Source organism: Bubalus kerabau, chromosome 17 (assembly GCF_029407905.1).
Source record: "Bubalus kerabau isolate K-KA32 ecotype Philippines breed swamp buffalo chromosome 17, PCC_UOA_SB_1v2, whole genome shotgun sequence".
NCBI lineage: Eukaryota > Metazoa > Chordata > Mammalia > Artiodactyla > Bovidae > Bubalus > Bubalus kerabau.
The window spans coordinates 49,359,003-49,386,552 of record NC_073640.1 but is presented as its reverse complement, the minus strand read 5'-3'; the positions used below and the strand labels follow the sequence as shown (position 1 = coordinate 49,386,552).

Genomic DNA, 27,550 nt, shown 5'->3' with positions numbered 1-27,550 from the left:
GTGACCAGCCAGGGAAGGGCCACATGGGAGAGGGCCAGGTTAAGGCAGTGAGGAGAAGCCCTCAAGAACCATCTCTTGGATTCTGGCTCCCCTCTGTCACCTGTTCCCTGAGGGCCCAGGCTATGCCACTGCTCAAAGACTGTCTACAAGCCCTCAGCCAACTCAGGGAAAACAAGGAGCAGAGGAGCTGGTCCAGGAACACAGGACAAATCAATGCTGCCTAGTCTCCCGGCTTGTCTACCTGGCTCCGAAACCAAAACGAGGGCCGCTGGCACCCAGGTGAGCACAGTATTGGCAGACAGTTCCAGAGAGAGAAACGGAGGCAGAAACAACTTTCCAAATACTGTTTACTTCACTGAACCTGGGGATGGAGAGGAGGTATGTGAGAGTCTGGGATGCCAAGCCTAGGAATGCACGTTGACAACGGCGACATACAGGGCCAAGGTGCTGAGGGCCAGCAGCCCCGTCACCAGCGCTCGGGCCAGCAGTGCCGTCCAGCTGCCCAGGGAACAGAGGTGGACGAAGGTCCTGTGAGGAAACAGCACAGTGAGGGAGGGAGAAGAGAAAACCTGGCCCATCTAGACCCGGCCTCCAACCCCACCCCGCTCACTCCATGACAAAGGCCTTGTAGACGCTAAGGAACATCAGGAGGAGGACTGCTGGCCGGTAAGTGTGGTACAGGTCGTAGCGAGTTATCATCCACACCTGGGCAGAGGCGACGATGTAATGGACCTGGAGGGAAGCGGGCAGTCAGGGCCGGGCCTCAAGAGGAGTAGAGCCACCAGCAAAGGAGATGTGTGTGGGGTAAGCAGGACTGCGTACCAGGCTGATGTTGGAGTCGATGCTCATCTGGATGTATTTCCAGTCAAACTCAATGCCCCGAGCTCCAACCCAGAGGGGGATGCAGCTGAGGAAGGCAAAGGGAGGGATTCTCCAGTACCCAGACACCCTCAGCACCCAGAATCTGAGTGAGCCCCCGCCCTCCAGCACCCCCTGGAACCCAGGTGTCCCTTCTTAGGAGTCTGGGCTCCAGGCTGCTGCACACACCGGGACATAATGAGCTCGGCGGTGGCCCAGCCCAGGGCAGCAACCATGATCTTGTATTCCCCCTTGCCGGCGTTCCGGGACATGACAAGGTTTAGGCCTATCAGGTCTGCCACGTCCACGCTGGCCTTCATGAACTCCTGTGGGTCAGGTTGAGGCTTGAGTAAGCACAGGTGCCAGGGGCCCCCACTCCTGTACTCCCTCCCCCTCCCTTGCCCCCACTCACCCCAATGAAGTCATAGATGCCGCCTTCCCAGGTGGGAAAGAAAGTGGCCAAGAACAGCATCTGAGACCAGAACACAGAGAGGTCACCTCAAGGTGAGGGAAAGCAACCACATGGATTGGGTAGGAAGTTAGTACGTGGAGGGGAGTATATTGGGGTTCTGGTGGCGGGGAGTGGGGGGTGGTCCATGTGGAAGAGGGATCACCAGAGAGCAGCAAGAAGGCAGAAGCTGGGGTGACTGAGGGCAGGGGCTTGGAAGTCTGGGTTCTGTGGTGATCAGAGGGGATCGAGGTCAGGTCTGGAGGCGCCGCGGCTGGTTACCCACCAGGGCAGTGGTAGCAGTGTTGGTGGGAGTTGGGGTTAGTCAGCGGCTCTTAGTAGTTAGTATCCAAAACCGTCTTGGCCATGTAATCGAACGTTCTCAGTTTTACTAAAAGTGCTATACAAAAGTTGCTCGGGGACCTCTCCTCGGGTTCCAGCCTTTCCAAGCCCGGCTTCCCCAGGCATTCTGGAGCAACCAGTTGGGGTGCGGGAGTGGCCCCACCTCGGGGGTCCGGGCGGGGGCACAGATGCGGGTCCCCCGAGCCCTAGCGCGGCACCGCTGGCGCCCTCACCTTGCACAGCTGCACGAACAGGTAGGTGACCCCGGCCTGGACGCACTTCCAGAAGGCGTTGTACTCCGACCTGGGAAGTAGGCGGTGAGGGGGTCGGCTCGACCCGCAGCACCCGCTTCCCACCGCCCCGCGGCCTCCCCGTACTCACAGGCCGCTGCACTTGTAGGTGATGAAGTAGGGGAAGTAGGCCAGGGCGAAACAGTTCCCGAAGTGGAAGAGCGTCATGACGCCGGCCGCCCGGCCCGCCGGAGCGCGCCTCTCTGCCTCGGCGGCCTGGCGCCAGAGCCCGGGCCTGGCGCCCACCTGCCTCCGCCGCGGCCCGCGCGGCCTTCTGGGAGCCGGAGTCCGTGGCGCGGCGCGCTGACGTCATCCGGCTCCGCCGCCGCGCCCGGGGGCGACCAGCAAGGAGCCCAGTCCGGAGCTGGGCCCCGCGCCGTCCCGGCCTCTCGGAAGCGGCTCTCGGGGTCCGGTCGCCCGAATCGAGCGAGCGCGCGTGCGGCGCGGCTCTGGATCTCGGACCCGACCCCGTCGTGACCGGCGCAGAGACATGGCGCGCAGCTGTGAGCACTCTGGGTTTTTATTTTACCACTGGCCCAGCGGCACAGGCCCCTCGCGTGGGGACACCCACCTTTCCCCGGGGGTCCGAGGACGGGGATAGGAGAAACAGGTTCCAGCCCGGGAGCACTGGGAAGCAGAGGTGGGTCAGCCTGCTTCACTTGTCTCTGCTGAACATGTAGCGGACGAGGTCCACCACTCGGTTACTGTAGCCATATTCATTGTCGTACCTGGGGAGGGAGGGATGGAGGGGGTTCAGGGGATCCTTTCCGGCCACTCCCACTCTGCCCACCACGGTCTCTGACACCTTCCCCCTTTACCAGGAAATGAGCTTCACGAAGTTGTCGTTGAGCGCGATGCCGGCCTTAGCATCGAAGATAGACGAGTGGGTATCGCTAAGGAAGTCCGTGGACACGACCTGAACATCAGAATTTCAAAGATAAGCGTGGGTCGCAGAAGAGGGACCTTCAGGAGCGCAGTCTCTTGGGCGCACAGTATTTGATGGAGCCCCACTCTGTCCAGGTTCTGGGGACAGGGTATGAGGGAGACTCATGGGGGCATTGCATAGGGGCCTCATAGGGGCCAGGCTAAAGGATACAGACTGCAAACAGCCTTTAATGCTGCACCAACCGACATCTCTTCCTGGGAATCCTGCAAGGGGGATGAGTCGCTAGAGGCCCTTGAGGGAAGGTGGTGAGCCTGGCTCTGGACGACTAGGAGGATCTGGTCAGTTCCACCCCTCAGTAGGGTCTGAGGTGGAAGGAACTGGAGCAGGAGGGCCCTTGGGGGTTTGATCCTAGCACGGTGGAAGGCTACAGGAAGGTTTCCAGCTTTGAGGATGATGTGATCTGATTTCTTTAAGAGATCCCGGCAGCTTTGGGAGGGTGGACTTGAAGGAGCTAAAGCAGGGAGACAGCACCAAAATGGACTGATGGAGCAGAGGGAGGTGATACCCATTCCTCACAGGGAAGGCCATGGGCTGTGGCCGGCCCAAAGCAAGTGATGAAAAATGGGAATCCTTGTCTTGTTCACTAAGCATGTGTTGAACACCTCCTGTATGCCAGGCCCTGGAAGATGGCTGGAAGTGAAAAAGGAGTCCCAAGGTCACTACTGTCTTGGAGTGTTCATGCTAGCGGAGCCAACAGTGACCATGAAATGACATTTCAGGTAAGGACAAGGGCCACAAAAAGAGGTAAGAGGTTTAAGTAGTGACTTGGAGAAGGTGAGGGCACACTATGTGGCTACTTGAGGGAAAAGCAGTCCAGACCAAAGGGGAGCGAGTACAGAGACCTGATTTGGTGGGGAGAGCTGACCTTCCCAGCCCTGCAGGTCCTATCTTAATACGCTGCAAACAACTCCTTGGCGAATGGAAAACCATGCTCCCTCCCCAGAGGGCTCTTCCCAGGGTCCCTTCTCAGCTCCTACCTCATCTTCCGTATAGGCAAGGATGCCAGCCATGGGCCCCTTGGCTGCTGCTTTGATGGCGTCCTTGATGGCTGAGTATGGGGTAGGCTGGGCCAGGCGGCAGGTCAGGTCCACCACAGACACGTCTGGGGTTGGCACTCGGAATGCCATTCCTGTCAGCTTCCTGAAGAATCCCACAGCAGGGGCAGGAGTCAGAACCCAGGGGCCTCGCCACCATTCCCCCTTGTCTCTGCTTTCCCCACACTGGACACCTCCAGGGTTGGGGGCCAGTCCAGTCTTCCTGGGGTGGGCCCCTGCCCCAGTTGCAGCCTCATGCTCTCATACCCTTTGAGGTCTGGGATGATTTTGCCCACGGCCTTGGCAGCCCCCGTGGAGGCTGGGATGATGTTCTGGTGGGCGCCCCGTCCGTCTCGCCAGGCTTTCTTCGACGGCCCATCCACTGTCTTCTGGGTGGCCGTGTAGGAATGGACTGTGGTCTTGGGGAGGAAGAGGGCCAAGGTGAGGCCTTCCCGGCTCCTAGGCTTCTTCTTCCCAGGCCCAAGGTTAGTGGTCCAAGTGTGGAGGTTGGCAGGGCCACAACCACCCATCCACAGGAGGAGCACATGCAGGCAGGATCCAGAGTTCAAAGGATGTCACCACTGGTGGGCTTCTCCCCTCCCAGAAATCCAGCCTCTCCCTGTTAACTCCACACACGAAGCGAGTACGGGAGGAAGAGGTATAGGTTCCCAGCTGTGTCTCCTGCCCCACCCCCTTTCCCCAGCTTACCATCAGCCCTTCCAGAATCCCAAATCGTTCATGGATGACCTTGGCGAGGGGGGCCAGGCAGTTGGTGGTGCAGGATGCATTGCTGAAACAGCCACGAGTGCCAGGGCACTGTGAGGTGAGCTGCAGAGCCACCCCTCCCCGCTTACCTGACCTTAAGGGTTTGCACACAGACTTGGTTTGCTAAAAACTTGGGCTGGGGATGAGGGAGCAGTGGGGAGTGGAAGCTCCCCAAGCATGTTCTGAGAACATTTCTAACTGATGGCTTTAGAGTAACATGAACAAGAGGGCTGCTAAGACCTTGGGAAGGAGAAGTGAAGTGAAGTGAAGACAGCACCAGGGGGCGAGGGGGAGTGGTGAGGGTGAGACGGATTCCTATGTCCCCCACCCCCCACCCCCAGGCTTGTCCTTCAGGCACACCCTGCAGAATATTGCTGCCCATACGTCGTTACCTGACGATTTTCATGGAGCTGGGGTTATATTCCTTTTCGTTCACCCCCATGACAAACATGGGTGCATCTGGAGAGGGCGCACAGATGACCACACGCTGGGCACCTGCCTCGATGTGGGCCTAGAGAAGAGGCAGAGAGTCACGAGGCACTTCGAGTGCCACCCCACCCAGGCAGCCCCGGGTGTCTCCTCCCAACTTACCTTAGTTTCCTCTAAGGACAGGTACACACCGGTGGCCTCCACCACAAAGGGGCTCCCGACAGACTTCCAGGGGATTTCTTTGGGTTGCTTGCTGTGGAGGGGCGGCAGCGCCGTCAGTCAGTCTCTCTGCTGCCTGGCCTCCCCTTCATAGTCCCTGGCCTTCACCATTTGAGCAAGGCTGACCCGAGGCCTTCCTGCCAGGCCATCTGGCAGGAATGAGTGGCTTCCTCGTCTCCCTGGGCACCACGCATGGTTCTCACTCTGGTCATCTGGCAGGTCCCCCTTTTCATCATCTGACCCAAGCAGCTCTTCTCTTATCCCCCCCTTCCCCTTTTTCTGCCTTCCAAGTTGGGGAAAGGGCCCTTCAACAAATTTCCTCTGCAGCAGTTGGGGACCTGGCATGCGGCAGAGTCAGTGACTCTGGAGACGCCAGCCCCCTCCCCTAGGTTGTCATGGGCCCTGCCCTCCTGCCCAGGGACCTGTTTTGAGGATTCTATTCATTCGTTCTTCAAGAAGTACTAAGTCTACCCAGGGGGCCAGGGCCTGTGCCCACAGGTGCCAGAGCAACAGTGGTACTGCAGACTGACAGGGCCCTCCCTGCGGGAGCGCTGCATGAGGCCTTGTGGGAGGAGGACCTTCCTGGTGCTCCCCGCACACCTCTGGCCCTTCTCCCCGCTCTGGCTGCGGTGGGTATGATCAGCATCCCCATCAGATACACGAGGAAACCAAGCTTCATTCTCTTGCCCAGGGTCATGCAACAGGAAGTGGGGGAGCAGGGTAAAGGACACACATAAGCCACACTGCTTGTGCAGACATGCCAGAGGGCATCCATGGTGCTGCGATGCAGAGCAGTGGGGAAGGGAGAAAAAGGACTGCAGTCACCAGAGAAGGCGGGGCACACACGGGGTGGCTGTGTGCAGGCGGAACAGCACTGGGAGGGTATCCTAGGGGACAGGGATCATGGTGCCCGGGCCCAGGAAGGAAAGGACTCTGTGTCTGAGCAACAACTGCTCTGCTGGAATCGAATTGTTTTTGTTGTCATGACTTCAAATTGGGGTCAGACAGCTTCTCTCATTCTGACTTTCCAGTCCTCACCTCCACCCATACCTGACCACCGATGGACAGCAGGGCTGACAGTGGACCTGCTGGGAAGAGCGCTGGGAAGGCCGTGGATCTTGCCTGCGGCTGGAGAGGGCTTGCAGGTGTGCATGTGTGAAAAATGGAAGGCAGCCACAGGGCCAGCAGTGGCTAATTTACCTTAGATAAAGTAGATTTACTGATTCCCATTTTATACATTTTAATTTTTTTTTTTTTGGTATTTTGAAAATGTATTTGAAGCTTAGTAAACATCTAGTTGTTACTGATTTTGACTTACTAGATTCTAAACATTATCTTTAAGGGACTTCCCTGGTGGTCCAGTGGTTAAGAATCCACTTTGCAATGCAGGGGACATGAGTTTGAGTCCTAAGGTAGGGGAACTAAGATCCCACATGCAGCAGGTCAACTAAGCCCACGTATGGCAACCACTGAGCCCGTGGGCTGCAACCAAGACCTGAGGTAACCAAATAAATATTTAAAAAAGCACAAATACATCTTTAGATGAAGGACGAGTGTTTGTATCAGTGAGAACTGGGTGAAGTGGGTTCTAAGAGGTGCTGGAGCAGGGTTCCAAGAGGTCGATCGCCAGTGTGTCTTTGGTGACATGGGGCTGGGGCATGGGGCACATAGTTGGTGGGGAACCCGGTCAGCAGCTGGGATTTTGTTTGTGGGGTGATGGGAAAGCCACTGGAGGATTTAAGTGGGGATGGGGGGTAACCAGTCCAGCTGTTTAAGAAGGCTTCTGTGGCTGCTGTGTAGGTACTGAATGGAAGTAGTTGGCTAGATGGTGATGCCGTTTCCTGGGCAGGGGGATAAATAGATTGAAGGGTTGAAGGATAATCAAGAGTTGAATTTTAGACAGGTTGAGCTGATATGCCTCAGAGAAAACACACACATGTGTATTAAATAAAAGTATTTTGAGTACAGTGGGACATCTTTCTAGATTAGTGCTTCCCCATTCTAGGGGTCAGGGGCTTCTCCAAGATTGCCTCTCCAAACCAGTACCTGGAAGCATATGCACATGCAGTTTGGGGGATTACAAATTGAACCCTACATGAGAGGCTGGAATCCCCTTCTAATCACCTCTACAACCCCTACATTAATATGTTGCAGGTTGGCATCAGACAGCTGCCCTTACCACTGGAAGACACTGATCTCATTGTTATCGACGACCAGTTGTCCATTCTTGTGTTCCACGTTCCCCTTGTATCGACCATGGGTGGAGTCATACTTAAACATGTACACCTGCAGGAGACAGAAGGACTTCTAGTCCTGGAGTGGATGGGGAGTGAGCATCTCTAGGGACCAGGGCCCCCCACCCCCCGTGAGAGGTCCACAGGGCAGCTGGGAGCCTTCCACAGAGCTCCTCCGAACCCCTTTGCCACTCTGGTCCCACTGTCTCCCACCCTGCCTTTTGTCTGCTGCTCACCATATATTCCAGGTCAATGAATGGGTCGTTCACTGCTACCACCTTAATGCCCTTCTCCATGCAGGCACGCAGCACTAGACGACCGATGCGTCCGAATCTGCCAGGGAGAAGGTTGGGGGTTTGTCCTCAGAGTCCCCAGTCAGCAGGCAGAGGAGGGGGGTGGGAGGGAGGGGCTAAAAGAGGCCTGCTCGGGGACTGGGTGGGATATCTCAGTCTGGGGAAGACGGTCCCATCCCTGTGCGGGCCGGTGTCATTTTGCTCACAGGATCTCGCCCGTTTCCACCGCTTTATGTGTTTCTCTGCCCCTCTGTCCTCACCCCTATTCCTCACTTCATAGCTGGACGCATCCTGTAGAACCTCAGGTCAGATTATCGAGCTGAAAAATGAAAACCTCTATCCCCGTCTATCAGTAAAACCAGATCCAAACTCCTGACCATGGTCCTTCAGGCCCCTGTGTGGCTTTCCACCATCCTCCGTCCTCTTCTCCCTTGTTTGTGCCACCCCCCACCAGCTGTGCTGAATTCCTGCCTGTCCTTAGAACACTGAGCTGCCCTCTACACCCCTTAGCCATTGCTTGCTGCCCCATTGTCACTCAGAGCATGGTCGGACTCCAGTGTCACTTCCCAGAGGCCTTCCTTGAGTCCCTGGCTAACATAGCCCTCTTCAGTCTTACTCTTCCCCCAAGTTCCACACTGTTCACCACTGAGCTGCTGTGTGCCATAATCATTGACTTTCTACCCAAATGTGAGCTCTCTGAAGGTGGAGCCCTCTTGACTTTATCCCTGTGTTTCTCCAGGACGGGCAGGATGAAAGCATTGGTAAGACATGAGGAAATGCCCCCTTTAGCAATAGAGTGTCGTTGTTTAGTCGCTATGTCATGTCCGACTCTGTGGCCCCATGGACTGTAGCCCACCAGGCTCCTCTGTCTATGTCCATGGGATTTCCCAGGCAAGAATACTGGAATAGGTTGCCATTTCCTTCTTCACGGGATCTTCCCAACCCTGGGATTAAACCCAGGTCTCCTGTATTGCAGGCAGATGAACCACCAGGGAAGCCCAATGGGGTAGAGCTTTAGGGGTAGGCCCTAAAGCTTTGGGAACCGCTCAGGGGTGACTCACCCATTGATGCCAACTATCAGCTCCCGAACCTTCTTAGGTGCAGGAGGGGGTGGCGGTGGTGGAGGTGGTGGGACTTCCTCCTTGATTGGCTCCGGCTGGGGCGGGGGCTCACGCTGTGTTTCAACCCTGGGCTCTGGTGGGGGCGGTGCTCTGGTTACTGTTGGGAGCAGGCGAGAGGGACAATGAGCTAATGAGCTGTACCATCACTGCGGCAGAACGAGCCATCTTTGCCACTCAGGATCTGCTGCTGGCTTCTGTCGAGCCCAGTGTTCCCCAAACTACCCAATCCACAGAGAGGATAGGGGGTGGGCTTGCTTTAAAATATCAGTGCCAGGGCCTCTTCCCTGGGGATTCTAACTCAGTGGATGTGTATTTTTTAACAACTGCTTGGGGTGATGGTCTCTGTGCCTCGTGTTCCTCCTCTGTAAAATGGAGATGATAATGGTACTTCTCTCAGAGGATCGCTGTAAGGATTAAATGAGGTGACACAGTAGTGCTTACAAGAGAGTCTAGGAAACATGCCACACACAATATTTTGAAGATTGTTTCCCAAACTTATCTGATAATTGATCTAGTCCAGTGGTCCCCAAACTGTAAGGATCCTTTTGGTAAGGATCATGGGAAGACCTCTTCCTAGGGAAATCTGACTCAGCGGGTCTGCACTGAGCCCCAGGAATCCTGTTTCCAAGGTGATTCTTATCCTCGGAAACAGAAGTCCATTGTAACATATGAAGTGAATGGAAATCCCTATCAGCTTCTGCTTCTCCAAACATGCATGTCCACATCCATACTGTGTTTAAAACATGCTTGAAGCTGTGTTGTCTGAGCTACAGTTTGAGGGTTTGATGTGGGGAGGAGGGACCTGGTGGAGACAGCAGTCAAGGGAGCCTGGCTGGCAGAGGGTTTCAAGCTGGGGGTCAGGCCTGGATGTCAGCCCTGGCTCAGCCACCTGCCAGCTGAGTTGTCTTGAGCAAGGTAATGAAACTAGCCTGTTTCCTGGTGTCACACCTGACCCTTCACCTGGGGGCTACTGTGAGGACTCAGCGAGATCTCAAGGCACAATCGGTGCTGGTTTTAAGAGAGGGGAGAACGTCTGACACTAAGTGTAGTCTGACACTAAGTGTATTCGTGAGGAAAGGGAAGGGAAGGGATTGAAGAGAGCCTGGAGGATGAAGGTTGGAGTTGTGTTTGGCACCAGAATCAAAGGGACTTTGCAGGGGGTGGGATTAGGAGCTGGGGGTCAGCTGACCTCTCTTCTAATCTCTCCAGTCTGCCAAAGACCTTGTGACCTGAGGCTGGGCTGTGTGTGTTTCCAGTACCGCTACAAGTTCATAAAACTATTGGTCAGTGTTTATTGGTGACCTTAAGAATGTCTGTATTCGTGGGGGTTCTGTTTCTGCTCTCGTGAAAAGGGGCATTTCTTCATATGGTGAAGAGTAGGGATCTGAGCCTACACTGTGACCTTTCAGGAGAAACCCTAGCTGGTCCTTTTGCAACTTCCCCCAGGCTTGCCTTCTTCCCTCTGCTCCTGGATCGGGTACATGGGCTGGGAAGGAAGAGCCTGGGGCAGCTTCGGTGATGAAGCCTCACCTGGTAGGTGAAACACAGTACTGGGCGCGCTATCAATTATTTACAATGACGCTCCCATTTCCTGGTGCCACCAAGGCTAGATGCTGTGCTGAGCTCTTCACGTGCATCAGCTCACTGAATCCTGTGAGGTGTGCGCTGTACACCCACTTTGCCGAGGGGAAACCCACGACTGAGATCACTGAGCGAGTGATAAGCAGGGAGGGGGTTCAAGGTCTACAGGCTCGTTCCAGGGTCTCCAGGACTCTGGAGCCCCGCCCAAGCCCCACCCACCGCGACCCTGCCCACCCCCCTGAGGTGCGGAGGCTGCGGGCCGCCTAGCCCTCAGTCGGTAAGGGGGCGGGCGGGAAGTGGGTGAAGATCCCGGGTGCCGCCTCGTAGACCCGGCTCCTGCCTTCACCCAGGCCGGTTTCTACCCTTCCATGGCGCTATTGGCGCAAAGCCCAGCCTGGAGGCGGGGGTCCCCTTTCCCTCCACCACCGTCATAGAACGCACTTTGCCCGCAAACCAGGTGGTGAGGAGGGTGGGGCTGTGGGGAGCGAGGGCAGCGGCTCCGGATGGAAGAGCCCCGACCGGCAAGTGGTCCCTCACCCCGCACCTCCTGTCCGGCTCCTGGTGGACGCTACCAGGGCGCCCCCCGCCGGCAGGGGCTCGGACCCACCGCCCTTTCTTCCCTCCCCGGGGGTCGCTCCGCCGCCTCCCTCACCAGGGCACGGCTGTCGCAGCAGCTGGACAACGGTGACATTGGTGAGGATGACGTCGCGTTTCGACATGGCCTTCTAAGGTTTCATGGCCCAGCTAGCCGCCCTGGCACTCGCCGCGGTGTTACTGCTTGACGGGGCTCGGGGCTGGAGGGACCGGAACTTCTTTCCGTGACGTCCTGTGACGTCACAGAGGAGCCTGTGCGAAGGCCCAGTCCCAGTCGAGGCACGTGGCTGCGGCCATGTACCACCCTTCCAAGACCACCCCTGGCGTCTCGAATGGAATCCAACATTTTGCACTGATCTTAAAAGCCCTTTCTCTGTTCTTTCTTCTCCTTGGGCACACAGGCTCTATGCTCTTCTGGACCCTCCTCTGGATAGTTATCCTCGCTATTTCTTTTTGCCTGGAAGTCCTGTATTTATTCATTCGTTCTGGTATTCATTCAAGTTCTTCCCTTGGCAGCCTCTTGGTTTCCCTCAGGTGCTACACTCTAAGAGAGTTCCTCCTAACTCCACATCTAAAGTTCTCTCCTTTCTCAGCCACTACCTGCCATGACCATTAATTACTCCTGTCATCCAGGAATCTTTGTTTGACTTACCATCCTGGGTTACATATGAAAATGTGCCAAACTGCTCTAGGGTTATACTCTATAATTTTCTTTTCCTCCCGGCATATGTCTCTCTCTAAAGATCATTTTATTTATCCTTTTTTTTTTTTTTCTTGCGAATTGTCTCTGCCCATTAGAGGGCTTGTCTGCCTTCGTCACTTTTATATCCCATTGACTAGAAGAATGATACTTAAAAGGTGCTTGCTCAAAAAATAATTCCAGGATGAATGAATAAATGTAACCTCCTGAGGTTTCTTCTGATGCCCAATCTTGAGTCCTGTCCTCTCGCACATGCTCTTCTTTTCCTGATGGCTTTTCATGTATTTAGTTTCCCATGAGGCAGTTACTCCTTTACTTGTTCATTGTCTCCCTGTTGGGCCCATTGTTTTCTGTTTTGTTCATCACTGGTCCTCCAGCTCCTGTGCCTGACACAAAGCAGGCTTTCATTAAACATTCTGGGAAGAACACATGGACCGATGGCTCCCTTCCCCCAAAGCATGGGGTGTGGGGGCTTGCTTGCCTGCTCATCTGTGACTCACAGGCAGGCACCTTCACCTGTAGGGCCAGTTGACACACAGTTGTGACCAAGATTTCGGGGGGATTTGGGCCAGGAGGGAGTCATCATCCCAGAGAGAGGTGTGGAAGCAAGAAAGGGCAGAATGACATAACCTCTTCCTTCCCCTAACCTCCATAAGGACTCAGTTTGCTAAGCATCTGCCATGAGACAGAGCAAGGGTGAGGCCCTCCTGCTTGGATGAGAAAGGTGAAACTGAAAATAAGTTGAGTGAACAGTTGGGGAGATGTCAACAAACCCAGACCAAAAAAGAGAACAGAGCTGGGGGGTACCAAATTTAACATGTATAGTCTAGATGGAGGAAGTGTGCACAAATAAAACCAGGACTGAAAAGGGACCGATTTTGTATGCCTTTACAATAATAGATATGAACAACTAGATGCAGTTAAAATGTTCTTAGAAAATATGAGGGATCAAAACTGGTACAAAAAGAAATGGCGGGACTTCTCTGGTCTGGGAAGATCCCACAAGCCTTGGGACAATTAAGCCCGTGCAACGCAACTACTGTGCACAGTAACTACTGAAGCCCACGAGCCCTGGATATTGAGCTCCACAACCAGAGAAGCCACCGCAATGAGAAGCCTGCACACTGCAACTAGAGAAAACACATGCCCAGCAACACAGACCCAGTGCCACCAAAAAAAAAAAAAAAAAAAAGGAAATGGCAAATCTGTGGAGGCCAATAACAAGAGAAGAAACAAGGAGTTAAGATCTGTCCTCCCAAAGGGTGACTCAAATCCCAATGATTTTATGGGCAAGATGTGCTGAGGCCCTGGGAACAAATATTCGCCATTCTACAGGACCTAGTGCAGAGCCTAAGTGAAGCTGGGAAGCCTAGTGGCAGCTCCTGTGCTGAGGCACTCCGGGTAGGGCCTGGGCTCTGAGGCCCCATGGAGTGGCAGGCACACTGTGTGTACCCACATTGCACACTTCATGGGAGTGCTGTGGGGGTGCTGTGACAGCTCAGCTCCTGAAACCTCCACTACTCACTCGAGGAAACAGCGGAGAAAGGACAATTCCAGGTTAATCTCATATACGGACATAGATGCCAAAGTCCTGAGTTAAATAGTGCAAGTGAGAATGAATGGTTTTTCCAGTAGTCATGTATGGATGTGAGAGTTGGACCATAAAGAAGGTTGAGCATGAAGAATTGATGCTTTTGAACTGTGGTGTTGGAGAAGACTCTTGAGAGTCCCTTGGGAAGTAAGGAGATCAAACCAGTCAGTCCTAAAGGAAATCAACCCTGAATATTGATTGAAAAAACTGATGCTGAAGCTGAAGCTCCAATACTTTGGCCACCTGATGCAAAGAGCTGACTCATTGGAAAATACCCTGATGCTGGGGAAGATTGAGGGCAGGTGGAGAAGGGGGCGACAGAGGACGAGATGGTTGTATGGCATCACCAACTCAATGGACATGAGTTTGAGCAAAGATAGTGAAGAACAGGGAAGCCTGATGTGTTGCAGTCCATGGGGTCACAAAGAGTCGGACATGACTGAGTGACTGAACAACAACAATGAGAACTATGCACTGAAGAGAAGGATGGAGACTGACAAGATGGTAGGATGGGGCGGGGCGGAGAGAAAGGGAGTACATTTCTGAAGGAGAAACCCCACCTCTCAATCTCGGGGCAGATTAAGATTCTGAAGCTCACCCTTCCCCACCTAGCAACCTCCTGGCCTGGGGAACTCCCTCATTGTGGTGCGGGACAAGGGCAGGAAAGCCACACCTGGGGTTGCCCAGAGATTTGACTTTATCCTTGGACTGTGAAACCAACTTGGTAAGCTCAAGCTTGGAGAGGTGGCACAATTAATCATGGTCTATGGGCAGAGCCTAGAGAAGAGAAGGCAGAAACTCCTGGCTTTCTGGATCTGGATCCCTGGATCTGAGATGGAGCCCTGGGTCCTCCAGGGGGAGTGGATCTTGTCACCCTTGTTGAGCAAAGCCTGAAAACACGTGCAGATTCTCGCCACACCTGGGCACCCACACGCGTAACTCCGCCGCCCCCACCTGCTCACACCCAGCACATTCCTTCGTGCCTGGCCTGCCCACCTGCAAACCCACCTTCACCCCCTCTCCCAGGCTCTCCCCTTGGCACCAAAACCCAAATATCTTTCACCCCGGCACCCAACTGTACCCGCCCACTGGCCATCATCCTTCTAGTCCCTCCAAACCAGCTCTACAGACCCACCAAGGACAGACCTACCACCACTCCCTGCCCTTCGCTCTGATGTCCCAATCCACACTGAGGCCAAACTCTCAGCTGTTTCTGTCTCCAGCTCTTGCCATTATGTCAACACTTGGGACTTCAGGTCAGGACTTAGGAGGCCTCAGGGGAAGGAGGGAGGGAGGGATGAGCTCCTGGCCCCCAGCCCAGGTTCTGGCTGACTGGCTCCTGCTGCCCTGGGTCTTCGGCTCCTCCCTATGGCTGCCTCAACCGGCTTTTCAGGAGACACTACGTCCTGTCCCAGCTAGTGGCAATCAGTCCTCTGCCCTTGCCCAAGGGCTGGGAGGTAGGGCAAGAATGTGTTTCTGGTTCCAAAATCTTCCCTCACCAAGGGACCTGATGCTGCTCTGGGGACACATACAAACTTCCCTTCATCACGCTCTGAGACCCAGGCTCAGGCCTGGACTCTCATCCCCTGGTATCTTCTAAGCCATCCATTGTTCAACCTACAAATGTTTACTGAATGTTCTCGAAGCTCAGGATATAGCATGACCAACACAGATAAAGGTCCTCTGGAAGTCTACAAACTGATAGGGATGTGTGTGTGTGTGCTCGTGCTCAGTCATGTCTGACTTGGTGATTCCATGGACTGTTGCACCCCAGGATCCTCTGTCTGTGGGGATCCTGCAGGCAAGAATCCAGTGAGTGGGTTGCCATGCCCTCCTCCAGGGGATCTTCCCAGCCCAGGGATCGAACTGAGATCTCCTGTGTTGGCAGGCGGGTTCTTTACCACTGTGCCACCTGGGAAGCGTACAATCTGATAGGTGAGACAGACAATAAAAAATAATTTCGGATTGTGGTAAGAGCTTATAAAAAGTAAAGGATGACATTACAGAGTATAACTGGGGGAGGGCCAGGGAAGGGTGTTTTGAGAAGGTGACATCTGAGGCAAGAAGAGAGTGAGGAGGAACCCAGCCTGTGAAAATCTGAGTTCTTCATTCTGGGCAGAGAGAAGAGCAAGTGCCAAGGGCATGAGGCAGGAATGAGCTCGGTGTGTTTGAGGACCAGAGAGAAGACCTGTGTGGCTGGAGCATAGTAAGTGTCGGGGGGTGGGGGTCAACAACAACAATCAGAGCAAGGTCTAAAGATTGCTTCCACTCCCTGGGGGGTGCTTCTGGCCCCTGCTCCCCATCTTTTCAGACCCTTGTTGCTGGGGAAGCTGGATTCTTAGATCCCCTGAGAGGAGTGAAGATGCTGAAGAACCAGCCAGGGTCCTAGGGATGGAGGGTGACTGAAGATGGGGTTGGGAGAGATGAAGCCTGGATAGTGACTGAGGAATGAAAAGAGCAGGTGATTGAAAGGGCAGACATATGGGCTCAGGGGTGGAGGGTGCGAGCTGGGCAAGGAGCAAAGATGCCGTGTGAGTCTTCTCCATTCATGACTCACCCTCTCTTCCTCCTCTTCTCATTGCTCAACCCCAGATCTCCCTGGGAAATACCTCCCTGACCGGGGACTAAGCACCTCACAGGGTAATTGAGTCATGAGGGGTGGAGAAGAGCAAAGGAGGCAGAGGATAAATAGAAGCTTTGCCTCCTTGGATCTTCTCTGCATCCTCCCCGCTTGCCCAACAATATGCATCTTGCCAGTTTGCTCAGCTCCTGCTCCCTCCTGCTGCTACTGGGGGCTCTGCCTGGATGGGCGGCCAACAATGATCCCATTGAGAAGGTCATTGAAGGGATCAACCGAGGGCTGAGCAGTGCAGAGAGAGAAGTGGGCAAGGCCTTGGAAGGCATCAACAATGGAATCACTCAAGCTGGAAGGGAAGTGGAGAAAGTTTTTAATGGACTCAGCAGCATGGGGAACCAGGCCGGCAAGGAGCTGGAGAAGGGCGTCCAGGGGCTCAACCGTGGCTTGGACAAGGTAGCCCATGGAATCAACAATGGCGTCGGACATACAGGAAAGGAAGCAGAGAAGCTTGCCCATGGGGTCAACCACGCTGCCGGACAGGTCGGGAAGGAGGCAGACAGAATGATTCAGGGGGTCCATCATGGGGTCAGCCAGGCGGGAAGTGATGTAGGGAGGTTTGGCCAGGGGGCCCACCATGCCACTGGGCAGGCTGGGAAAGAGGCAGAGAAGTTTGGTCAGGGGGCCCACCATGCCACTGGGCAGTTTGGGAACGAGGCAGAGAAGTTTGGTCAGGGGGTCCACCATGCCGCTGGACAGTTTGGGAACGAGGCAGAGAAGTTTGGGCAGGGGGTCCACCATGCTGCTGGGCAGTTTGGGAATGAGGCAGAGAAGTTTGGGCAGGGGGTCCACCATGCTGCTGGGCAGGCTGGTAAAGAGGGAGAAAAAATAGTCCAGGGGGTTCATCATGGAGTGAATCAGGCTGGGAAGGAGGCAGAGAAGTTTGGGCAGGGGGTCCACCATGGTGCTGGGCAGCTTGGGCATGAGGCAGAGAAGTTTGGTCAAGGAGTCCACCATGCCGCCGGGCAGGCTGGGAAAGAGGGAGAAAAAATAGTCCAGGGGGTCCATCATGGAGTGAATCAGGCTGGGAAGGAGGCAGAGAAGTTTGGCAAGGATGTTCATTATGCTGCCGGGCAGGCTGGGAAAGAGGGAGAAAAAATAGTCCAGGGGGTCCAACATGGAGTGAATCAGGCTGGGAAGGAGGCAGAGAAGTTTGGGCAGGGGGTCCACCATGGTGCTGGGCAGTTTGGGAATGAGGCAGAGAAGTTTGGTCAAGGAGTCCACCATGCTGCCGGGCAGGCTGGAAAAGAGGGAGAAAAAATAGTCCAGGGGGTCCAACATGGAGTGAATCAGGCTGGGAAGGAGGCAGAGAAGTTTGGCAAGGATGTTCATTATGCTGCCAGGCAGGCTGGGAAAGAGGGAGAAAAAATAGTCCAGGGGGTCCAACATGGAGTGAATCAGGCTGGGAAGGAGGCAGAGAAGTTTGGGCAGGGAGTCCACCATGCTACTGAACAGGCCGGAAAGGAGGCGGGTAAAGTGGCTCAAGGGGTCCATGATGGGGTCAACCAGGCCGGCAAGGAGGCAGAGAAATTGGGCCATGGGGTCAACCACGCTGCTGGCCAGGCTGGAAAGGAAGCGGAGAAACTTGGCCAAGGTGTCCACCATGCTGCAGGCCAGGCCGGGAAGCAGGAGGACAGGTTGCAGCAGAATGTTCATAATGGGGTCAACCAAGCCGGCAAGGAAGCCAACCAGCTGCTGAATGTAGGTGAACAGGGGTGGGGAAGTGGGGAGAAGGGTGTTGGGGAGGGAGAGGTTCAACCCTTGGGACATTTTGGGGAGCCCACGTCACCATTATTTGGTGAAAGAAGCTTGGGCAGCTAAGCTTGGGGGAAGCTTGGGCTTCCCACTCTCCATCTCCCTTACAAAGGAGCTGGTGGCCAACTGGTCAGACTGATTAAGCCATCTTATATGCAAAGCGCTGTATCAGAGAGTGTGGACAGGACCCCAGCCCCACCTCCAGGGAGCTGGCCTCCCAGTTAAGGCAATCGGTAGGGAGGAGCACTGCCTCCCCTGGGGAACAGGAAGCAGTTACTGAGGCCAAGATCTATTATGGAGCAAAGAGAATGAGTGTTGAGAAAACCCAGAACGTCAGCATGAACTTGAGGACTAGCTTTGGGAGATAAGCCCACTCTGTTTAATTTTCATAGCAAGCCTCTGAGGTAGTCAGGGTAAGGATGCTGACTCCCTGATTCTCAGATAAGGAACCCGAAGCTCAGCGAGGTTTGAGGGACTTGCCAAGGTCACATGGCTAGCACACAGCTTTGGTGAATTGCAAGTTAGGCTTTTTTCTCTTCCTCCACACTGCCCTGTCAGAGGAGGCCTTCCAGAGGATCTTTCTTCCCTTCTTCCTTCCTTTGTTTCTTTCTTTCTCTGTGCCATGCAGCATGGGCTTCCCTGGTGGCTCAGATGGTAAAAAATTTGCCTGCAAGACCAAAGACCTGAGTTCGATCCCTGGGTTGGGAAGATCCCCTGGAGGAGGGCATGGCAACCCACTCCAGTATTCTTGCCTGGAGAATTCCCATGGACAGAGGAGCCTGGTGGGCTACAGTCCATGGGGTTGCAAAGAGTCGGACATGATGGAGCAACTAAGCATAGAGAGCATAGCCATGTGGCATATGGGATCTTAGTTCCCAACCGGGGATCCAAGTCCCACCTCCTGCATTGGAAGTTCAGAGTCTTAACCACTGGATCACCAGGGAGACTTCCTGGGGGATTTCTGATCCCCACTTACATAGAGGGGAGAGATACTGGGAGGCAAGCTGCACCACACACAGCATTACGGGCACCAAGGAGGAGCAAGAGAAGGCTGACTCCTGCCTGCCCCAGTTCCCCACTCCCCACTCTCCATGCGGAGTCTTGGGACACCAGCTTGCAGACTGGCCCAGGCCTCGAAAGCTGCCAGCCACGGAGCCAGGGATGGGTGGGTGCGGAGAGAAGAACTATGTTGAAAGTGTGCAGGGTAAGGGAGAGGGCTGTGAGTCAGGTGCCAGGATTCACTGAATAGAGCCCAAGAGTGGGTGGGTGGTTTGGGGATTCAAGGCTAGCAGCATCAGTGCAGAGGCAGAGGCACTGCTGAGAGTCTGGGGAGGGTTCAGGATGGGGATCAGCCCGAACTAGTGATCAGGTTGGAGTGTGTGTAGAAGAGTGTGTTAGAGGTCAGGGCGGAGATTAAACTATGGTCTTGGTATTTGTGTGGCTCCTCTGGGCTCCCTTTCTAGTGAGGCCCCTTCTCAGTGACTAAGAACGTCTCATTAAGCAGAACAAAAGGGAATTGAGGGAAGACTGACCAGCAAGGGCAGACATGTTTCCTGGCTTCTCCTCTCATGGAATTCCCACAGCCACGTGGGCTTTGGGTTTTCTTCCTGGACAGTGCAGGTCGGCGAGTGAGCTTATGCCTCCCACCCTAGCCCCAGTCACCCTAGGGGAAATGGGCCACTGGGAAAAAAGAAGTTGGGAGACCCTCAAGGTCTGAGGGGTTGTAACAACAGTCTGGGCTTCGTCCACAGGATGGTCATCCAGGCGGATCCACCACCCAGCACGGAGGGGCCGTAACCACAACCTTAACATCTGGAGTAAGTCTCGAGCACACAGCATGGACTCGGAGGGTGGTGGTGTGGGGAGCGGAGGCTTTCCTCGGGTGGTAGGTGGGACAGATGCTGGGGACTGACCCTCTTGTCCTTGAATTTCAGGCTTCGGTCAACAAGCCCTTCATGGCCTTGTCAGTCCTGTGGAAGGTGAGTGCCTAGGTGGTTTCTGGGAGATGTTCTCACACCCTCTCCCATTACCTGTTCATTGAGAGCTGTGCTGCGGACAGACACTCAGGCTCTGCAGATACCAGCCAACCCGTTTCCCAGCTCTGGTCTGCCTTGCCTCCCCGCTCTCTGCCCTTCACATCCTGCTCTCACCTTTTGGGCTCTTTCTATTCCCATCCAAGCAGAAGAGACCTCCAGGGGTCCCTATGCATCTAGGAGCCAAGGAGGGAGGGGCTGCTGAAACCTTCCCATGTGTGCCTGTCACTACGCCCCTCGGCATCTCCTGTCACACCCACTCTCTTCACTGTGACTCCCTCGGCTGTTTTGTTCCTGCTGTCTTGTGGCAACATCCTGGGTGGTGGGAACCCCAGCTCTGTCCCTGGTGGACAGCAAGTCCCTCCCCACCCCCACCCCCCACCAGGCTAAAGGCTCCTCTGGGATCCTGGGCCTCCCTCTAGACCCAAAGAGAAGTCCTAGGTCTCGTCTGTGCTCAGTATATTCAGCGGCCTGAAACTGGATCCAATGGGTGAGGGTGTAGAACAGCCCTAAGGCTACGCCAGAAACTCAGAGACACACCCGTGTTTATTCCCGGGCTCTGGAGGTGGTGGAGGATCCTCTCAGGCAAAGCAGACAAGGCTTCTCAGTCTCTACTGAGGCTCCTGCCACCTGTGTCTGGGTGGACCGGCTCCCTGTTCTTCCTGAGTCTAGGTGCCGCCTTCCTTAAGATAGTCCCTGGAACAGAAGCAACTCCTGGCTGGAGTAGCTAGTCTCCCTCTCATCTCTCTAGGGGTGTGAGGGCACAGGACTCTGTATCCACTCCCTCTCTCCTTCTCTCCTCCAGAGCGTCACCAGCATCATTCCCTAAGCTGATGAACTGGCCTGGTTGAAGACACTGACATTCCTATTGTCATATCCGCTGAAATGACCTGAAGGAGCTGGGGCACACAGGGCGGGGTTGGGGGGGCGTGGGGAAGGGAAGGGGGAGGATGGATTTCTATAGTCCCTTAGGGGGCAATACTGAGACTTGTGAATAAATACAACACACTACACAACATCATGGTCCATTGTGCTCCCTAAGTGGGGGATCCATGGGAGGAGGCTTGTCTTTCCTCCTCTTGCTGCTTTGCTGGAGGAGCCGGGAGTCTGATGCACAGGATGGGTGGAGCTGGAGATTTTGGGCTGATCTGATGGAAGAGGGTGGTAACAGGGACAGGTTATACTTCACTGGTGCAAAGTTTGTGCTTGGCACCGACAGGAAATCCATGCAGGGAAAGCCCCTCTGGGCAAGTAGTGGGGGGAGGAGCACCTGGGGGAAAATGGCAGGAACCTTGGTGGAGCCCAGAAAGTTAGCATCCTCCTTCAGGGGTGTGGACCCAAAGGAATACCAATAGTAACCCGTGTGTATCGTGTAATTAAGGCATGCTAGGCTCCCCGGGCATTACATGCATGACCTCGCCGAATCCCCTCAATCGACCAGTTAGGTAAGAGGTACTGCTATTGACCCATTTTATAAAAAATCACATGGAGGTTCAGGCAAGTTAAGAAACACAACCAAAGTCACACAAGTGGAGAGAGAAACAGCCACAAAGGATATTCTGAAAACCCAGAGGTCTTTTGCTGTTTATTTTTTTTTAACATTAAAAAAAATATTTTTGGTTGCGCTGGGTCTTTGTTGCTGCGAGCAGGCTCTCTCTTGTTGTGGAGAGTGGGGGCTACTCGCTCATCATGGTGGGTGGGCTTCTCATCGCGGTGGCTTCTCTCGTTGCGGAGCACAGGCTCTAGGGTGTGCCAGCTTCCGGAGGTGCAGTTCATGGGTTCAATAGTTGTGGCTCCCGGGCTCTAGGGCACCTTCTCAGTAGTTGCGGTGCACGGGCTTGGCTGCTCTGCGGCTTGTGGGACCTTCTCAAGGACCAGGGATCGAACCTGTATCCCCTGCATTGGCAGGCAGATTCTTATCCACTGTACCACCAGGGAAGTCCTCTTTTGCTGTTTAGTATCAGTAGGGAGGGGACTCAGTGAATAAGGAGAGAGGAAGGAGGCACACGTGCGAGGTCTTCTCTCCGGTGGGACCACAAAGGGCTAAGGGGGAAGGACAGGAGGGAGGCCTCTTTTTGAGAGGAATGGTGACACACGAGGCCCCGTTTTCAGATCTGCAGATGGCTCAAAGCCCGGAGCAATGATGCTAGCAACTACTATATACTGAGCATGCAGTAGCTTCCAGGTACCATATGAAAGATACTCTACAGCCCTTTAAGCTTCCTACAACCCAAAGGATGTGATCTACACTGTATGGATGAGGAAGTTGAGGCTCCAAGGGGCCAGGCCACTTGCCCGGTTTAACCTGTGAGAAAGTAGCAGGCCTGTCTATTTCCAGAACCTGACCTTGCCCAGTTACCTATAAAGTCTGTAGAATACTCACCTAGCATGGGTGGAGTGCTGGGAGACCAGGTGCCTGTGGGCCATGTCCTTCCCCTCCAGGGGCCACCACTTCCTCCCATATAAAGGGGGGCGGGGGTCTGCAAGAGAGGACTACAAACATGGCTTCCAGCTCCAAAATTCTATCAACTGTGGGACCAGAAATGGAGACAGTGTTTTTGCCCTTAGGGAATTTAAAGGCTTCCTGGGAAGGCTTCCCCAATGGCTCAGCAGGTAAAGAATCTGCCTGCAAAGCAGGAGACATGGGAGATGTGGGTTTGATCCTTGGGTCGGGAAGATCTCCTGGAGGAGGAAATGGCAACCCATTCCAGTACTCTTGCCTGGAGAATCCCATGGATGGAGGAGCCTGGCGGGCTGCAGTCCATGGGGTCGCAAAGAGCTGGACACCACTGAGTGACTAAGCACAAAGCACAAACAGAATTTGAAAACAAACACAAAGTGATGTATCAATAAAGACTAAATTTAGGACATACCAGGGAAGGGAGGAGCCTGATATGCACAGTGAAGGCAACGTTCTGGGCACTTCATATTCTCTGTGTTTTTCCTTGTTTGTAGAATACCACTATTTTATTTTATTATTTATTTTTTGCCTCACTGCCTCCCCAACCACAGATAGAACCCAGGCCCCCAGCAGTGGAAGCTCAGAGTCCCAACCACTGGACCACTAGGGAAGTCCCTACTTAAACAATATATGCTCCTTTTTTTCCCTGGCAATATCTTATTGCAAAAATGAAAGAATTTTACAGTGGATACCTGCATACTCACCACCTGGATTCCACCATGAACATATGACTATGCTTGCTTTATCACATTTCCACTCAACACACACCAAGCCGTCTAGCCATGTACTGATACTTTTTCTTTTTTTGCTATACAGTAGGTCCTTGTTGGTTATACATTTTAAATATAGCAGTGTATACATGTCCATCCCAAACTCCCTAACCGTCCCTTCCCCTGATCCTTCTGCTCGGGTACTGATACATTTTCGATGCTTTTCAAAGTAAATCCCAGAGCTTTGTTTCTGTCATTTCAATAAACAGAAACATTCATTCCTATTGGGTTGGCCAAAAAGTTCGTTTGGTTTTAAGTAACAATAAAACACATATTTTTCATTTTCACAAGAACTTTATTGAACAACTGTTCACTAATCAAATGAACTTTTTGCCCAACACAATGCCGTGTGTTTCCTACACATGTGGGAACAGAGGGTCTACTCTGTGTTGAACGTCCTTTCATCTGGTCTGCAAGAACCCTTTCTGAGTGGGGAATCATTCTTTCAGAAAGTAAAAGCTTTCATTGATTCTATTTGCCCCCATTTTCTTGCTAGGTTGGCTTGAATGGGGTTCCTGAAGGTGCCAAAGAGATATAGGATAAGGCTGGGGGTCAGTCCTGGGAGGCTTCTGGAAGAGGAGGGTTGAGCCAGATCTGAAGGTTACAAGAGGCACGGCTCAGTCCTGCCTCGAGGCCTGGTGAGCTCTGCTTCCTCTGCTAGGGACGTTCGCCCTGCCTATCTGTCCTTTCCTGACTCCCCGGTTTGAACAAAGGGCTATCTTTGCTCCCATAGTGCACTGATCCTGGTCTTCAAGGTGTTGACAAACTGTAATTATATATTTGTGTGTGTGTGTGTGTGCATGTTCAGTCACTTCAGTCGTGTCCAGCGCTTTGTGACCAAATGGACTGTAGCCCACCAGGTTCCTCTGTCCATGGGATTCTCCAGGCAAGAATACTGGAGTGGGTTGCCATGCCCTCCTCCAGGGGATCTTCCCAACCCAGGGATCGAACCCACGTTTTCTGCATTGCAGGCAGATTCTTTACCCACTGAGCCACCTGGGAAGCCTGCAATTATCTCCTTACCTGTTTCATATCCATTTCCCCTAGACTAAGAGGTTCCGGAAGAGGGGTCAAGGCTGGGCACAGGTGTCTGGCAACTAGTAGAGAGGAGGCTACCGGCTGGAGCAGACCTGGGATGTATAAGCAGGAAGCCTGAAGCTGGGCCAGACAGGCAGAGTCAGGCGAGGGAGTCAGAAAGAGAGGAGGCCAGTTGCCGAGGCTGTGGAAGAACAGGGAGAGGAGTCTGGGTGGGACCGTCACCACCAGCACTTATTGGGTGTTCACTCTAGACTAAGCATTTACATGATTCAGTCACCCTCATAACCTCCCCTGAGGCGGGTCCCATGATCACCCCCTTAGAGATGATGAAGCCAAGGCTCAGAGAAGGGACAGAGTTGATGGAGGCCACCCAGCTAGTAGGCAGTGATGGCTGGCTCCTCGACCCAAGCACTTTCCTGCTGGGCATCTCTGCTCGAGGTGGGGTGGTGGGCTTCCTTGTGACCCTGGGTTGGGGGAGGGCTACTTCCAAATAAGTTCCCCGTACCAAGTTGTTTCTTGTTGCGGGTAGGGGAGTGGGAAGCACATTGCTTGCGAGATCTTAGTTCCCAGACTAGGGATTGAACCTGTCACCCCCCCAGTGGAAGTGGGGAGTCCTAACCACTGGACTGCTAGGGAATTCCCCAAATAAGTCCTTTTTAAAAGTAAATTTCTGCCTTTGGCCCATTCAGGGGGTACCCGCGTGCCTGTGCATGTGTCTCAAAATTAAACAACTGCCAGGAAAGGATTGCAACAGCAGTGATGTCTCTGACACTAGCAAGAACACTTTTCGAGTGTTCTTATGTGCCAGGCACCTTGCTAAGCTCTTTGCGTGTGTTACCTTGTGTCATCCTTGTATCTACCCCTCTTGCAGTAAGTAATCAAGTCAGGATTTGAGCATGGGCTCCAGGAAAGGATGAGGTGAGCCGGCAGCTGCCAGTCTGAGGCCCAGGACCCCAGAGAGGGGAGCAGAGACGCCACCGAGCTCTGAGCCCCATGCCCGCTCCATCCTTGATTCCGGCCTCCCCCCGAAGCTTCCTCCCTGGCCTCTGTACACCTCAGGCCCACCCCCACCCCAGTCTGTTGTCAGTTAAACATCTGAGTCAGGTCACAACCTTCCTTGGTTCCCAGCCCTTGGCTGGTTCTACCTCATTAGTACAACCTTCTTTGATTCCCAGCCTTTGGCTGGTTCTACCTCATTAGCAGTCAAATTCCTCACCGAAGTCCCCAAAGTTCCACAATCTGGCCTAGTTGTGTCTGACTTCAACTGCTAGCATTTCCCCTCTGCACAAGCCACAATGGTCCTCAAACAGAATAAGCAGGCTCCCGCCTCAGGGCCTTTGCCCTGTTTCTCTGCTTGGAATCTCTGGGCTCCAGATATTCTCATGGCTCACTCTCACTTCTTTTCAGTCTTGGGTCATAGATCACATCTCAAAGAGCCCTTTCCTGACCACGCTATTTAAAACACTATGAGGGGGTTCCCTGGTGGCCCAGTGGTTAGGATTCTGCGCTTTCACTGCTGTGACCTGGGTTCAATCCCTGGTTGGGGAACTAAGATCCTGTCAGCCAGGAGGCACAGCCAAGAAAACAAAAAACCCAAAACTAAAGCAACCCCAAACTCCGTCTTGTCTATTTCCTCACCCCCTTGTATCTTTCTTTATAAGACTCTTCATTACCTGATATGTTCATTGTCCAATCTCCCCTTAGTGAATGTGAGCTCCCCAAGGAGGGAGACTTTCATGATCTTGTTCCATGCTGTATTCTATGCCTAGAACAGGCATGACACAGAGTAAGCACTCAATAAACACTTGTTGAATGAATGAAGTAGTGAATTAGAAAAGCTGAAATCAGAGGGTCTGGGCATATCAGATTTGTGGATACTGTTATGCATAAAAGAAGAGAAGAGGCACGGAGCTGTAGGAGAAAAGGCTATTTGGAGTCAGACAGATTTAGGTCAGATTCTGACAGCTCCATTTTGCCATGATCTTGTATATGATTTTGTATGTGTGTTAAACAGCTCACGACCTCAGTTACCTCATCTGTAAAATGGGAATAATATCTATCTCTCAAGATTATAGTGAGGACTAAATGAGATCATTCATGCGAAAGCATCTAGTCTTCTGTTTATTAAATACACAACAGGTATTTAATAAACATGCCTTCAGACTGATCTGAAGTGACCCCTCAGGTCCACAGATGTCTGAGGGCAGTATTTTTCCAGAAGGTATAAATGGGACTACTGGTGGCATGGGATAATTTAGATGGCTTGTGAACATGGCTTTGAATAAGTCTGAATCAAAAAGTGAGAAACTTAACTGTTTTCTTAAAATGTTTAAGAAATTTTCGATTAGGTGAAGAAGGAGATTCCATTTCTGTGCTTGTGGGCTCAGAACACCTCTCTCAGATGTGCTAATCTTTATTTTTTAAAACAAAGAGGATACAGGAACTGCCACCAGCTATAATGTGATACAATTGCTTGCTTCTCACTTTGTTTTTTTTTGTACTTTCTATTTATGGGCCAGTGATCCTGGCTTTCTACTTAGAGTAGTGATATAAAGTATTCTCTTAAAATATACTTAAGAAGGTAAGCTGGCTCCAAGAAGGAGAGAGAAAGAAGAAAGAAGAAGGAACAGGGCAGCTCTATGCCATGGTGAGGATGTCCCATGAGGGAAGTGTGGGAAGGAGTCTTGGAGTTGGCGAGCATGTGTGCCACCTCCTTCCCTGAGGTCCTGTGTGGGTGGGGAGCAGCGAGTCCCGGGGGTGTGGGGTGTCCATCACTAACCCCGGAGGCCTCAGATTTATGCTCTCTGCCCCTCACATGGCCCCGGAGCAAAACCCAAACCAATTCTACCCAGAGAAGAATGAAGGTTCTGAAAACCAGGATAGGGTCTCAGGCACCAAGAAAACAGAGTACGCTGGGAACCAGGCTTAGGAGCGAGCCAGCCTGGGCTGGGCTTTGCCACTGCTGCTGCTGCTGCTGCTAAGTCGCTTCAGTCGTGTCCGACTCTGTGTGACCCCATAGACGGCAGCCCACCACTATATCCTCTCTGAGCACCAAGTTCTCTGTCCCTAAATGGGGGTAATAATAAGACCGATTCTTACAGGCCTGTCTGAGCCTTAAAGTGCTTAGTCCAGTGCTGGGCACATAGAAAGCCATAGATCAACTGCAGCTACAAAGATAACGATGACTACTATTGTATTACCATTGCCACTATTATTATCATTAAAGAGTCAGTGATGGAAAAATAGGGAAGTAGGAAGGAGCAGCAGAGGACAGGCAGTGTTTACATTGTGAGAGGTGATGGATGTTACAAGTTGGGGTGCGGGTGCTGGGGTGGAGAGAGACTGACTGAGAGACATTGAGAAAGGCAGATGGAAACTGGCCCCTCCTAATTGGGCGATGAGTCCCAGCAATA

The 27,550-nt window shown here is 53.4% G+C and overlaps 3 protein-coding genes and 1 long non-coding RNA gene across 6 annotated transcripts; 2 read left to right on the top strand and 2 right to left on the bottom strand.

Moving 5' to 3' along the window:
* Positions 1-222: 222 nt before the first annotated feature.
* TMEM147 (transmembrane protein 147) lies at positions 223-2,226 on the bottom strand. Of its 2 annotated transcripts, none has more exons than XM_055552229.1 (7): positions 2,030-2,226; positions 1,882-1,951; positions 1,271-1,330; positions 1,048-1,184; positions 823-907; positions 706-732; positions 223-528 (listed from the first exon to the last, which is right to left on the bottom strand). In XM_055552229.1, exons 1-7 carry the CDS (start codon positions 2,104-2,106, stop codon positions 238-240), a joined length of 747 nt encoding a protein of 248 aa, XP_055408204.1. In that variant the 5' UTR covers positions 2,107-2,226; the 3' UTR covers positions 223-237. The 2 variants fall into 2 exon arrangements, with proteins under 2 accessions (XP_055408204.1, XP_055408206.1); XM_055552231.1 differs by having other exon boundaries at positions 331-528; positions 611-732; positions 2,030-2,218.
* Positions 2,227-2,257: 31 nt separating this feature from the next.
* Positions 2,258-10,417, top strand: LOC129631301 (uncharacterized). 2 transcript variants are annotated; one of them, XR_008703979.1, is made up of 4 exons: positions 2,258-2,578; positions 2,760-3,603; positions 6,363-6,476; positions 7,486-10,417. It is a non-coding gene; the product is annotated as an uncharacterized LOC129631301 (long non-coding RNA). The 2 variants fall into 2 exon arrangements; XR_008703978.1 differs by lacking the exon at positions 7,486-10,417 and having other exon boundaries at positions 6,363-6,639.
* GAPDHS (glyceraldehyde-3-phosphate dehydrogenase, spermatogenic) lies at positions 2,594-11,279 on the bottom strand. The gene is made up of 11 exons (XM_055552232.1): positions 11,213-11,279; positions 8,920-9,076; positions 7,802-7,898; positions 7,511-7,617; positions 5,275-5,365; positions 5,076-5,194; positions 4,627-4,708; positions 4,186-4,337; positions 3,862-4,024; positions 2,757-2,854; positions 2,594-2,666 (listed from the first exon to the last, which is right to left on the bottom strand). Exons 1-11 carry the CDS (start codon positions 11,277-11,279, stop codon positions 2,594-2,596), a joined length of 1,206 nt encoding a protein of 401 aa, XP_055408207.1.
* A 4,574-nt stretch (positions 11,280-15,853) lies between these two features.
* Positions 15,854-20,794, top strand: SBSN (suprabasin). Its single transcript, XM_055552228.1, has 5 exons — positions 15,854-17,049; positions 17,158-17,781; positions 19,587-19,652; positions 19,770-19,814; positions 20,674-20,794. Exons 1-5 carry the CDS (start codon positions 16,189-16,191, stop codon positions 20,695-20,697), a joined length of 1,620 nt encoding a protein of 539 aa, XP_055408203.1. The 5' UTR covers positions 15,854-16,188; the 3' UTR covers positions 20,698-20,794.
* The last annotated feature ends 6,756 nt before the right edge of the window (positions 20,795-27,550 follow it).

What these genes read in the sequence shown, in the direction of transcription:
- TMEM147 (XM_055552229.1), bottom strand. Translation starts at nt 2,106, where the DNA reads ATGACGCTCTTCCACTTCGGGAACTGTTTCGCCCTGGCCTACTTCCCC. An exon ending in GCATCTATGACTTCATTGGG is followed by an intron (nt 1,185 to 1,270) that starts GTGAGTGGGGGC and finishes CCTGACCCACAG; the next exon opens with GAGTTCATGAAGGCCAGCGT. An exon ending in ACATCGTCGCCTCTGCCCAG is followed by an intron (nt 529 to 705) that starts GTGTGGATGATA and finishes GTTTCCTCACAG; the next exon opens with GACCTTCGTCCACCTCTGTT.
- GAPDHS (XM_055552232.1), bottom strand. Translation starts at nt 11,279, where the DNA reads ATGTCGAAACGCGACGTCATCCTCACCAATGTCACCGTTGTCCAGCTG. An exon ending in CTGATAGTTGGCATCAATGG is followed by an intron (nt 7,899 to 8,919) that starts GTGAGTCACCCC and finishes TCTCCCTGGCAG; the next exon opens with ATTCGGACGCATCGGTCGTC. An exon ending in AGCTCCATGAAAATCGTCAG is followed by an intron (nt 4,709 to 5,075) that starts GTAACGACGTAT and finishes TGGCTGTTTCAG; the next exon opens with CAATGCATCCTGCACCACCA.
- SBSN (XM_055552228.1), top strand. Translation starts at nt 16,189, where the DNA reads ATGCATCTTGCCAGTTTGCTCAGCTCCTGCTCCCTCCTGCTGCTACTG. An exon ending in TCCACCATGCCGCCGGGCAG is followed by an intron (nt 17,050 to 17,157) that starts GCTGGGAAAGAG and finishes GCTGCCGGGCAG; the next exon opens with GCTGGGAAAGAGGGAGAAAA. An exon ending in CCACAACCTTAACATCTGGA is followed by an intron (nt 19,653 to 19,769) that starts GTAAGTCTCGAG and finishes CTTGAATTTCAG; the next exon opens with GCTTCGGTCAACAAGCCCTT.